At 39.1% G+C, this 11,593-nt stretch overlaps 2 protein-coding genes and 1 non-coding gene across 3 annotated transcripts; 2 read left to right on the forward strand and 1 right to left on the reverse strand.

The window, feature by feature from the left end:
• The first annotated feature begins 272 nt into the window (after positions 1-272).
• Trnat-ugu (transfer RNA threonine (anticodon UGU)) lies at positions 273-345 on the forward strand. The gene has a single exon. It is a non-coding gene; the product is annotated as a tRNA-Thr (tRNA).
• Positions 346-6,962, forward strand: LOC110064892 (thioredoxin domain-containing protein 15-like). Its single transcript, XM_020771996.2, has 4 exons — positions 346-680; positions 776-1,235; positions 5,246-5,373; positions 5,964-6,962. The coding sequence occupies exons 1-4, from the start codon at positions 578-580 to the stop codon at positions 6,194-6,196; spliced, it is 924 nt and encodes a 307-aa protein (XP_020627655.2). The 5' UTR covers positions 346-577; the 3' UTR covers positions 6,197-6,962.
• LOC110064843 (cilia-and flagella-associated protein 96-like) lies at positions 6,667-11,574 on the reverse strand. The gene is made up of 6 exons (XM_020771945.2): positions 11,301-11,574; positions 10,252-10,468; positions 9,734-9,947; positions 8,302-8,404; positions 7,729-7,805; positions 6,667-7,371 (listed from the first exon to the last, which is right to left on the reverse strand). The coding sequence occupies exons 1-6, from the start codon at positions 11,398-11,400 to the stop codon at positions 7,153-7,155; spliced, it is 930 nt and encodes a 309-aa protein (XP_020627604.2). The 5' UTR covers positions 11,401-11,574; the 3' UTR covers positions 6,667-7,152.
• Between the last annotated feature and the right edge of the window lie 19 nt (positions 11,575-11,593).

The following is an 11,593-nucleotide window of genomic DNA, read 5'->3' on the forward strand; positions in this document are numbered from 1 at the left end:
AAATTTGGACAATACTTGGCCTTATGTCCGAACAATACCTACCTTGCTACTAGAGGTTTCTTTCTGGCAAGTCTTTTAGCATGTACGAACTTGTAAACAATCCGACAACGCGAAATACAAGAGAGGAGAACGACTTCGTACATGCTAAAAGATTTGCCAGAAAGAAACCTCTTCTAGCAGCAAACAATACCCACAATGCAATATCGAAAGAGTAAGTCGTTTCCAGTTTACTAACTATAAATTGTCAAAATTTTTCTCCAGAGGTTGTGAATGCCTCCTTAGCTCAGTGGTTAGAGCACTGGTCTTGTAAACCAGGGGTCGAGAGTTCAAATCTCTCAGGGGGCTGTCGATTTTTATTTTCTTTTTTTCTTGGCTTGAGTTTTTGGCACAGTTACGATGTTTCTTTTTTTTTTCTTTTCTATCTTTGCTTTATATTTCTTGATTTTTTTCCCTGAGAATAAGCAATTGAACTGTAGCATTTTCCTCGCTAAATTTCGTAAAATTTCTCGGCCTGAGGTCAGCAGTTCGGCAACAACAATAGTGTAGGCATGCTCTGCAAAAGGACAGAACATCAAACATGGCGGAGAAGGTTGTCTGGTTATATTGTATTTTAGTTGTCATTTGTGTGCATTCCTTTGCCGAAGAAACTGAAAATTTATCAGAGACTGATCATCTAAAAGGTAGCAGGTTAACTAGTCAAGATTGTGATGTCGTAAATGAGTTTTGTATATCATTTTACTCACAATTAAAATTGTGTATAAATCTTATTTCATAGTTTCAGATGCAGTCGAAGAGGAAAATGTCTCAGCAGAAGTTAATGACACTATCTTGGAAGTTTCTAATGCTAACGCAACACTAAATGAAACGGGTATTTTAGATCTAAATGGAACAGTTTCCAATGCTTCTCAAGTCGAAAATTCCACGAAAAATGAGCTTAACGATGAAACCGTGAACTCGACAAGTGCAAATTCTGGCTTGCCAAAATGGTTCTGTAAGGGAAGGAACAACTCACAGAGCAACGAAACCTTGCAGCAGAAAGTTGTTATCGTCAATTCAGAGCAGCTACTAAAATTGATTAACACGACAACAGACAACGACACCGATTCCTGCGCTGTTGTCTTGTTCTTCACACAGTACTGCCCATTTTGTGCTAAACTGGCTCCACTGTACAATGCATTGGGCAGAGTGTATACCAATCTACCTATTCTGGCGATAGATGCTTACAAACAACACAGGTGAGAGACCAGTTTGGCTTATGTGTAGATCCACTATTCTATTTCTACAGCTTTTTTGGTTTTCGGTTGGTGATCCCAGACCCTGCTCCCTGCTCTGATTGAAGTACAATATTTAAGTAAAATGGAATAAGTGGCTAAGAGAGGAACAATTTAAAATGTACTGTAGAATTCCGAAAGCAATGGTCCCAGTTACTTTCAGATATTTCGGGCCGCCACTTTCACTAGCTGTTACTTTTGGGTAGCTGTTAGCCTGCAGTGCAGGCGTCTTATTGGGGCGAGTTAGCGTTACAACCTTGCGACCGCCTTTTTAGACCGCCATGTTAGACCGCCATGTTAGACGGTGGGGGATGGGGGAGGGGAAAAATGAGAAGACGCCTGCCCGAAAAGCCCGTTAAAATGCGAAACACCTCCTGATTAGTTGCGTTTCACTGCATTTCCGGAAATGAGTGGGTAACCAATCAAAATGAGGTTTTCTCGACACCGGAAGTCTCACAAGGGTACACACCACGAGAAGTTTGTGCCAAGCCGCAGGATGTCTTGCATTCTCACAGAGGTACGTGTTGTGCTAGCGACTTCAGACGTACAGAGTATTTTAGAAACACCGGCAACTGATGAGATCCACATGGAGGATTGAAACCATGGTCTTGCCTGAACTAAGCCGAACAATGGCATATAAAACACGCAAAACAGTTAACAGGACTTGTGCGTAAACAGCTACATTTGAATCATGTGGTGCCAGAACAACCAAAGGAGGAATAAACCTATACATCGAGTAACAGAAACATAAGCTCGATCAGATAGCTGCAAGAAACATAAGAATGTCTCTAGACAAACGTATAGCTTTCTCAAAGTAAAGCTACAGCGTCTCCGAAGGAAATCGTACGAGAACAAATATGATATCCGTGATAAGGATCTACCTATTGTGCTTGTAAACAGTTCTAGTCACAGCCAGGCCCGGTGTCACAATATAGAATGCAAGTAAGCAACATGTTCACGGTAAATTTCATATTTTGTCCCTCAAAAGCAAATTCATGGAGTCTTGAAAGCATATCTTGCAATAGAAATGAGCCTAAACAATGCATAAACACATGGCAAATTACAGAGGTGTCAAACTCAACGAGTCGACATGCAGATAACGGCACAAACCATGCAGACCTATGACTTATAAAAATTTGCCATGGCACGATCTAACGGCTCAACTCCGGGTGAACACGAGTGAAGCGACAAGAAAGGTCGAGTGACCGAACAGAGAACAGCAAATGTGCAAATGTCACGAACCGTAGAAGTCGTGTAGGCTAGTCAACCCCATTTTACGTAAACATTAAGCTTTTCCCAAAGCCAGTGGGTAGCACTGCCAATAGATCTTTTCCGGATATCAGTGTGGAAATTGCGTCTTTTTGCTCCGTTCGTAATTCACGAGACATTCCAAGTTCACATAAACGCTTGAGAGATTCGTCGAGAGCGGAATTGAAACTAACAACATCACTTTCGACAGAGTTTGCCATGTTTCTTACCCGCACGAACGAAACGAAACTGACTGACAGACAATTGACAGGCAGGGTCAAGCCGCACCAATCAGAAACTCTGTTCGTGGGCGAACGGAGTTTCCTAAGAGAACAATGACCTCGGGCAGGCAAGATTTTCTTCCCTCCACCCCTCCCCTATCCTTCCTCTTGCCTATCATTCACCCCCTTGGTAAAACTTTCTTTCTCTCCCCAGTCTTCCACTGCATGAAAAATTCAAGATGGCGGCTAAACTTTTTACGATGTGAGCGCTCGTTTGAAAAAATCTCGTCTGCTCTGCAGGCTAGGTAGCTGTTACTTTCAGGTAGCATTACTTAAGAAATTCTGGGTTAGTTGTTATTGATTCTTGAATGGTACAGGTGGTTGCTTTATTTGACACTCACCTGATGGCTGATGGTGGTCGAAGGGGTGGGGGTCAAGACTCTGTTTCACACATGAGGAAGACTTCTTCAGAACCTCAGTAATACCGTTGCTTGCATCTAAGCATGAACACATGACGCCAAAACATGCTCTAAATGGTTGTGAAACATGGCATAATTGGTCATGGTACACTTTTGACATTTAGCAGACCATGGTGCGATCTTCTGCGCTCAAAATGGCAGAAAGATTGGACATCGAAGTTTTCCTCCAGAGAAATTGACCCTGACCTGTGTCAATTAGACTACGAGTAGTCCCTCTTTCGCTTAGTCTGTCATGCGTGACGCGAAAGAAATTCGCGAGAAAAAAATGGCTGAGCGAAATCCTGGGGGCTAGGAGCGCGCGAAAGGAGGGACTACTGCCTAAGCCCAAGAGTTTGCCCTTTCACAGCCGAGTGATTTCTCGGTGTAGGATTTCTCATCTTGATGTCCTCTTATTATCGCCTGTTATCAATAGCCCCAGGAGATCTGAATAAAATTGCTCTACTCTACTCTTCAAGTAGCCAGGCAAAAACATATGCCGTCAGTGTTCGTTCAGCGAAACTGCCAAAGAAGTTTTAAAAAGAAGACGGCGAAAGAGGCCTCTTGTAACAATTTTCGCTGCGTCTAAAAGTTATTGCGAAAATTTCAACAGAGTTTCAACCGAGAATTTACATGATACATTATACATTACACATAGGAGATCATCCAACTGCGGTGAAATGTTTGCCGATAGCAGCGGAAAATTTCAGGTGAATGTCCGGTTTCAAGTGAGAGTCCGGTTCAATCTTTCAAATGGACGGCAGAAAAAGGCCAAGCTCAGTGAATTTATAGTCGCTGACTTAGACGATGTTGTTGAGCAGCAAAATCACTAACACGCTCGCAGTCGGGTTGGAGGCAGAAAGCTTTCCCAAACAAAACACTGGATAAATTTAAATCTTTCCAAAGCCTGTTGGCAGGTTCGCAAGAACATCACGGCTTGCGAAGCTCAATTCCAACGCTTCGATTTGCTCCGGTTCCAAAACATTCCTGCAAGACGTCTCAGGTATCTCGAGTGTTGACAAGACGCTGTCAACGCTCCTAACATAAGCCAATCATATTTTTGCGTTGTGAGAGCAACGCATAATTCAAACTCTTGGGCTTAGGCGGTAGTCCCTCCTTTCGCGTCACGTACGATGGACTAAGCGAAAGAGGGACTACTCGTAGTCTATGTGTCAATATGCATATGGCTTTCGCAAAAGTGGTTTTATTTCTATTATAACTATGAATTATTGGTGGGAGCAAGCCTTTCAGAGTCTTTCAGAGTGTGAAAGTTTGCTTTACGTTCTGCTAAAGTTAAAATGTTTGATACCCAATCATGCTACGTTTGACACCCAATTAGAGCATGTTTTGCCGTCACCTGTTCACACTTAGATGCAAGCGATCTTATGTGCCCCTATCACCATTTGGATCTGGATTTGGATTTGGCTGAACCCCCAAAATTAAAAGAAATGAGACATTATAGCATGCAGACTTGACCTCAGAATGCTGGAAATCCCATTTCCAGGGACCTCAATTTAACAAACTTTCCAGAGAAGGATGTCCCTAGGAGTCCCCACAGGAGTTGGCCTTCGCCAGTCCATATCGAGAACCCCCTTTTCTAAAATTCTGTATCTGCCCTGGGCTGATCACACATCACACTTAAGTAAACACTTTGTTATCCTCTTTTTAAACAGGGGCCACAACTATTTGCATGAAGAGTACCAATTACATAATCGCGTCTGTTGTTTCCTTGTATCATTTAAAATGGTCTTCACCAAAGCAAACTTCCTTCGATCTTGGGCATGACTGTATTAAGTTAGACGTTTGAAACCACTACTGTCTTTTGTCATGGCAGTGCCAAGCCAAATTACAGAGCAGGGTTAAAGTGCCTATATCCCCAAAAAATTTTATTAGTTTAACAAAATCTCCATATCTCTCTGAGTAACATACTGCAAGAATTTCTGTGTTTGCTTGAATCATAATCCATTTAACACGTTGTAAATCAGTTGTTAGAGCTACATCCTTTAAATTCAACTAATTTATTTTACTTTTGCTATTGTCATCTCGGTAGTTTGAATACTCGTTTTGGAGTGGTTGCCGTCCCAACCATCCTGTTGTTTCATTCAGGGAAACCTGTCTTGAAGTTCAATAATTCAATCACGCTGGATGATCTGAGAATGTTTGTGAAGAACAACACAGGTAAATTGGACAAGCTTTTTGCTGATCATTTTCTCAAAATCATTTAAAATAATTCATCAAGTTTAAACAAAGGAAATTAAGATCGTGACAGTGTTTACAGTGAGGACAATTGAACTGTGAACACTACGACATTTTTTGTGCTTTTTCAGTGATTAGGGTATTTAGCATTTTGACATTGTAAAAAAGCTAGTCTTGTACACTATATGTGAAGAGCCTTCACTCTACAGTAACCATAAAAGAAATCACAAACAAATGTCAAGTGTCCATAGTTTGACTATTGAGTTTCTTTACTGTAAAAGATCTGATCCTTAGTAGGAAGCATAGATTTTACCATTTATTTTAAGTTTTTAAGTTTCCATTGAGAAGATAGATCAAACACTCAAGACTTGTTTGACCACTTTTCCAAACACCTGGAAGTGCTTCAGAAATACACTGCTATGTGTTTATATTTTCAACTCTCTTTTTGGTGTTTGGAAATGTGTTCAAACATTGTCTTGTGTATTTGATATATTACGTCTAAAAATTTGTAATTTGTGTCATGCAGTATATTAAAATAATATAATTACCTGATTGTCTGTTTGCTTTTGTAGGTGTTGAGGGAAATTTCAGTGTTCAAATCTCGGAACAAGATCATATCGGCCCACTAAAAAACAAACCAGTGGAAGACAGAGACTATTATTTGTTATTTTCTGTGCTTTTCCTGCTGGTATTTTCAGTGTTTATGTTTGCAAAATCTAGCTATCGACAGCTGGTCTGGGAGAGAATACAAGCTGTTCAGTGGCAGAGGTTTTTACAATACTTTAGGAGAGAGAAACAGGACTAACTGGTTATAATGGGCAAGAGACAAGATCGCTGCAGCATGTGAAATGTCTGACCGTGTTTCCAATTCCAGGCAAAGACATTTTTGATAGGAGTTGATGAGTGACAATGAGAAAGTAGCGTGAAATTAACAAGAGACCATTCCTGCAAGGCCAATAGAGACTGATAAGAACAATTTCTACATTGAAATGGAGACAGGACCTTCAGGTTAGCCAAAGGGGTACTTTTCCTGGCCTATAGCCAAGGATTCAGATTAACAGCAGAGGACCTACCCTGCTAAGGCCACAGTAAGAATATTGTACAATGCCTGTGTGAATAGAAGCCAAATGTATCTAAGAAATCTTTCTTAGTACAATGTAAAATTTTGTTCTGTGTATTCAAACAGATTTGAGAGAAAAGATATTTGATATTGTTATTTAATAATTTTCAGTACATTATGTTATTCAGGCCATAACGTAGCAGACACTAACAAAATGTCCTAAAGTTGTTTCTTTATTTATTTAATTGCACTTACAATGTGATTTTGAAAACTTTATACCTGTCTTTTATTTTATCACAGTGTTGTAAATACAGGTTACTTTAAATGACCTTAAAATGCACATGACATCGTGTTCACTTACTGGCTTTGAAATGTAACTAGTTTGACTTTATGTCTTTCATTTTTGTCCCAGTGTTGTAAATACAGATTAACTTAAAATGACCTTAAAACACTTTTTACAGCATGCTCTCTTAATGTCTACCAAAAAATAAAATAAAGGGACTTACATGCATGCATTGTACAGCATTACCTTAAGTTTCAAATATTGCAACTGAAATAATTAATTATTACCCAAATAGCAAAAGCGGTTGAACCTAATAATAACTTTGTCTAGTTTGCTGTACCATTTTTTGACACTTTCTGGCAATGATGAAAGAACGTTTTTTTTTCTTTTTTAATTTGAAATAAGCGCGAGTATCACATCATATGGACACTGTTACAGGTTGTCTGAAGTTCAAGTTATTAATTCGTCTTTCTATGTTCTGGTTTATGATTGATCTGGTTGGTGTTGATTTTGGTCCCTGCGACGGCCTAAAGATCCTTTTCTCTGATCCATCGCCTCCCTTTGACTTTTTGACCACATAAGGGTTGTTAGAGTGCGAAGGGTAATTATCAAAACATCCCGCCTTCATACCACCAATCTGAAAGAAACAATGTCATCAAAAAATTGAAGTGATATTTAACAGTACATGTATATGTTTGTGATTTGCTGAAGGAAATTTCTTCATTCTGACTTGTCAAAAATAACAGTAAAATATATATTTTTTAATTTTACTTTTAAATTGAAGCCCTCATGCCACTGTTAGAACTTTTGAAACATCACTGAGCCTGTAAATTGGGAATTACACTTTCTTGCAGTTGTACATGAACTTACATTTGGTGGCATGGTTTTAGACTTGAATGGAAACTTGGGGAGGGCAATTTTGGTCATCGTAATATTTTGTAAAAATCTCAAATTTACACAGAGTTAAATTATTGCTGAGAACTGTCTTCCTTACCTCTTTTGGTGGAGAGCTTGGTTTAAATGGCTTTAGCACCTCAGGTGGTTTTCTTGTTTCTTTCAATGGTGGTAGAGCTGAAAATGGCAATAATAATAATCATTGAATAATTAATTCAAGTTAACAAGTGCTGTTACTTACCAAGGTTGTTTAGTCCACCTATATATATGTATACAGTAGAAATATTGACCAAAGTTATTTTCTTAAGTTCACAAGGGGACTGAGACAAAGCACAAAGAAAATAGCTTGGTTGAATTTATGACCAAGGTCTTTTATAGAACCCTTCGTCTGACCAAAACTGCCAGTCTTGCCAGTTTCAATTACAATGATCATCTGATAAGGTTCTGCAAAAGATGCATTGTATGCACTTGGGCTAATAAAGATTTGTTTTAGGGTGCACCCGATAGATCAGTGATACAAGATCACTCAGATCATGGTGAACCATCCCTGAGTTCTTTTGATCACTCGAAAGGTATGCACCCTTGATATACCTACGCGATTTGCGACAGGAGTGAAGAAAGTATGAAGAAATAATTGAACATAGACAGTACTGTGACTATTCACGATGCTTACGTCGGTCAGACTTGTATGGATTTCCATCAAAATATGCCTTTGGATGTAAATTCAATTTATAAGCTCCTCCTTTTCTTGCTTTGAGGCTTCCCTCCATTTCTTTCTGCAAATAAAATATTACAGAGCTTAATATTGCTAAGAAAATACTGCTTACCACTGTAATCTATGCAGGCAAACTTTTACAAAGTCTACCAATCCTTGATTAGCTCTGGAACAAATAACCAACATTTTTTAATTAATAATTTTTTGGTACAATTGACCATGATCAGGGGGGGTTACTCCCCAAAGTTTTTGGGTGGGTGGGGTGTGTTGCCGAACCTTGAAACCTATACCCTATTTCACACCATTATCTGTGATTTTCTGTTCCCTATTTCAGACCTGAGCCAAGAAGCAATACCCCATATCAGAGCTCTAAAATTAGTACACGGTTCTAGTATATGACCACAGCTAACCAGAAATAGCCTCCATTTGCGAAACATTTGAGAAGGGTTACAATTTTGCCAAGAGGGTCCACAATAGGGTTCTCAGATCCCACTTTCCCACCCATTTTTTTCTGTTAATCCCGCTATCCCACCCTTACATGTAATTACCTAGAAATCCTAACCCTGCCCACTTTTAATAGACATTTCTGGGTTAATAATTTTAATAATTAAATTAATAATTAACACAGAAACCTTTTTAAAAATAGATGTCACAAAAGATCATGAAAGACTTTATTCAAAGGGTACCCGATAAGTAAGCACAAAGGATTGTAATGTTTCTTTATGTAAACGGTTTCCTGTTTTCTTTTCTTTTGTCCACGTATCAGTGAAAAAAAGATTGTTAATTCCCATATTTAAGGTCTTGAAAAGTCAAATGTAGATGTTTTTAAAAGAAATAAACACAAGCACCCAAAATGTCAGAAATGGACAAATGTCAGAGGCTAACGTAAATGATGTCAATAGGACTCAAAGAATTCATACCGTATGGAGAACCTGACAGGGTACAGAGCTGTTGCTACTCATTATTTGAGACCTGACACAGCTATGCACACAAAAGGTTGTTTCTGGCAGCTTGCGGTTTTTGCGCTGGTCAATTTGTAAGGCCACGTAAGAATTGAAATCCTGTGTCCCGCTCTGTTCCTCTCGCAAACCCCTCATCCCAACCCATAAAAAAAAACGGAAATCCTGCACCCGCTCGTAATTGAAATTCCCACTTCCCATCCCTGTTTTCAGCTCAAATCCCAAATATTGCCGTGAAAAAAGCCAGATCCTGCATCCTGCAAAACCTACAATGTATTGTGGACCCTCTGCGGTTGATGTGGAAAAAAATGTTTCTTGTAAAACAAAATACCTAATGCCAAGCCAGAGAGAAAAACATACCTTTAGGGCCACACATACCTATGTAGTCAATATAAGGGGGTACCTCCCCTCGGGTTATGATCACGCCTTACCTTTCTCAATTCTCTTGCACGCTCATAAGCATCTGACATGTACTTTGGTGAGGCACCGATTGTGATGTGAAGGTAGCCGTAACCTGTCCCCTTCTTGGGTGGATTTGTCAAAAAGTTTTTCCCAGGGGAGTCTGCAGCCTTTTTTCCTTTTGAAACAGGACTGAACGCTCCAATGGTTCCACTGAAGGTTCCATAATGATTGCCTGCCCCTGAGCTATATATTATTTGGAAAAAAGAACAGAAGAATTACCCTTTGGCTTTGTATACAAGTACAGGAGTGTGGGAGGCAACAAATAGTTCAGGTTCAAGCACTGAGACTCGCTAACTAAACCCTTTTTTGAAACTCCCATACCAAGAGTTTGACAATTTAAGAAAGTGTGAGCCCAAGACTCAGTGCAGTTAAAACCAAGCCCAAGTCTTGAAGCCACTTGATTATTCGACAACACTCAAAATTGTATCGAATTTACTGTACTTATTTAGAGTAATATTTGTACCAATTTATATCAATCACAACTTACGGTAGTTTCTCTCCACTGCTGGGAACAAATGCCTTTCCTAAGTTAAGCTTGGAACTTTTGAGTTTATCTTGCCGTCGGCGCTTGACTGGATCAGTAAATGCTTCTCCTTCCATGATTCTGTTGAATTTTTGATCAAAATATCCAGACTGGAGAGCTGATCTTGTTTTGCTCCCTCCAGGCAGCATCTGTTTTCCTTTATGAGCTTTAACATTGAAATCTGCACCAGAAAAACATTGTGCAGTTGTATTAAATGTAAAAATGTTTCTGAAGTCATGATTTTTTTGGAATTATGAAGCCAGACATAGCTACTCATATATAGATGGGTTGGTAATTCTTCTAACTTACCGGTATGTTGTCCAGCCAGAAAACCAATGGCTGAGCTAAAAAAATGTAATGGGGACTTAATAGTATCAACAATGGCCATATCCAATATATCAACAGCAAGTGATCTGAGAGTTTGATCCAAGAAGTAGCATTGGGCTGTCTGCAGACCACTACAGTTGAATACCGCTACGTCAAACCCCCAGGAAAGCAAAAAATTGAGATAATGGGAATTGATTTCTTATCCATGCCAAAGAAATGCTTTGCTTCTTTGGCCAGTTTATATCCCAAGCAAATATTTTAAAGTTAATTTTATATTAATGTGAAAAAAAGAAGCGAAACTAACAGGAAAAATACCCTGATTGAAAAAAAATAAAAAATAAAAAAAAATAAAAAAAATAAAAAAAAACAATAAATAATCATGTCCCACAATTCTCAGATTGCGTAGACTAGCAGTGAAATGTAAGCTTAGATTTCACTCTACTTTCCTAACAACAGTGAAATTATGGACTGTTTAACACGCTTCCGTCGTTTTAAAGAAACGTAAGTAAGTTGTGATAGACCATTTCATTTGGAGACTGTGAAGAAAGCTACATGTAGCCAGTAAAACAACAGCTTTGTCCTATGAACACAGTTGATCGCAGCAAGCTATGCCTGAACACCTCAGGAGCAAACTGACATTAGAACTGTTACAAATAATTCAACTACTGTTGGCGTTTGATACTTACTCGTACTCTGTCTTTTATAAGGATCGCCAATTGAAATGTAGCCCAACTCACTGAACAAGCCGACACGGTTCAGATCATTCTTCGTGTCCAACTTCGCCATGTTGCGTAAAACACTCGATCTAAAGCCTACAACTTACACAAAAAGCTCTAATATTGCAGGTATTATCCAAATCTAAATAGAATTGGGAACTGAGGTTGCAGATTTTTCTGAAAAACTTTTTTCGCGAAGACAACCAAACAATCAACAAAGCGTGGCGTTTGCACCAAACTCACTTTGTTGTCATAGCAACATA

Source organism: Orbicella faveolata, unplaced genomic scaffold (assembly GCF_042242905.1).
Source record: "Orbicella faveolata isolate gen_17 unplaced genomic scaffold, um_ofav_v1 contig_34, whole genome shotgun sequence".
NCBI lineage: Eukaryota > Metazoa > Cnidaria > Anthozoa > Scleractinia > Merulinidae > Orbicella > Orbicella faveolata.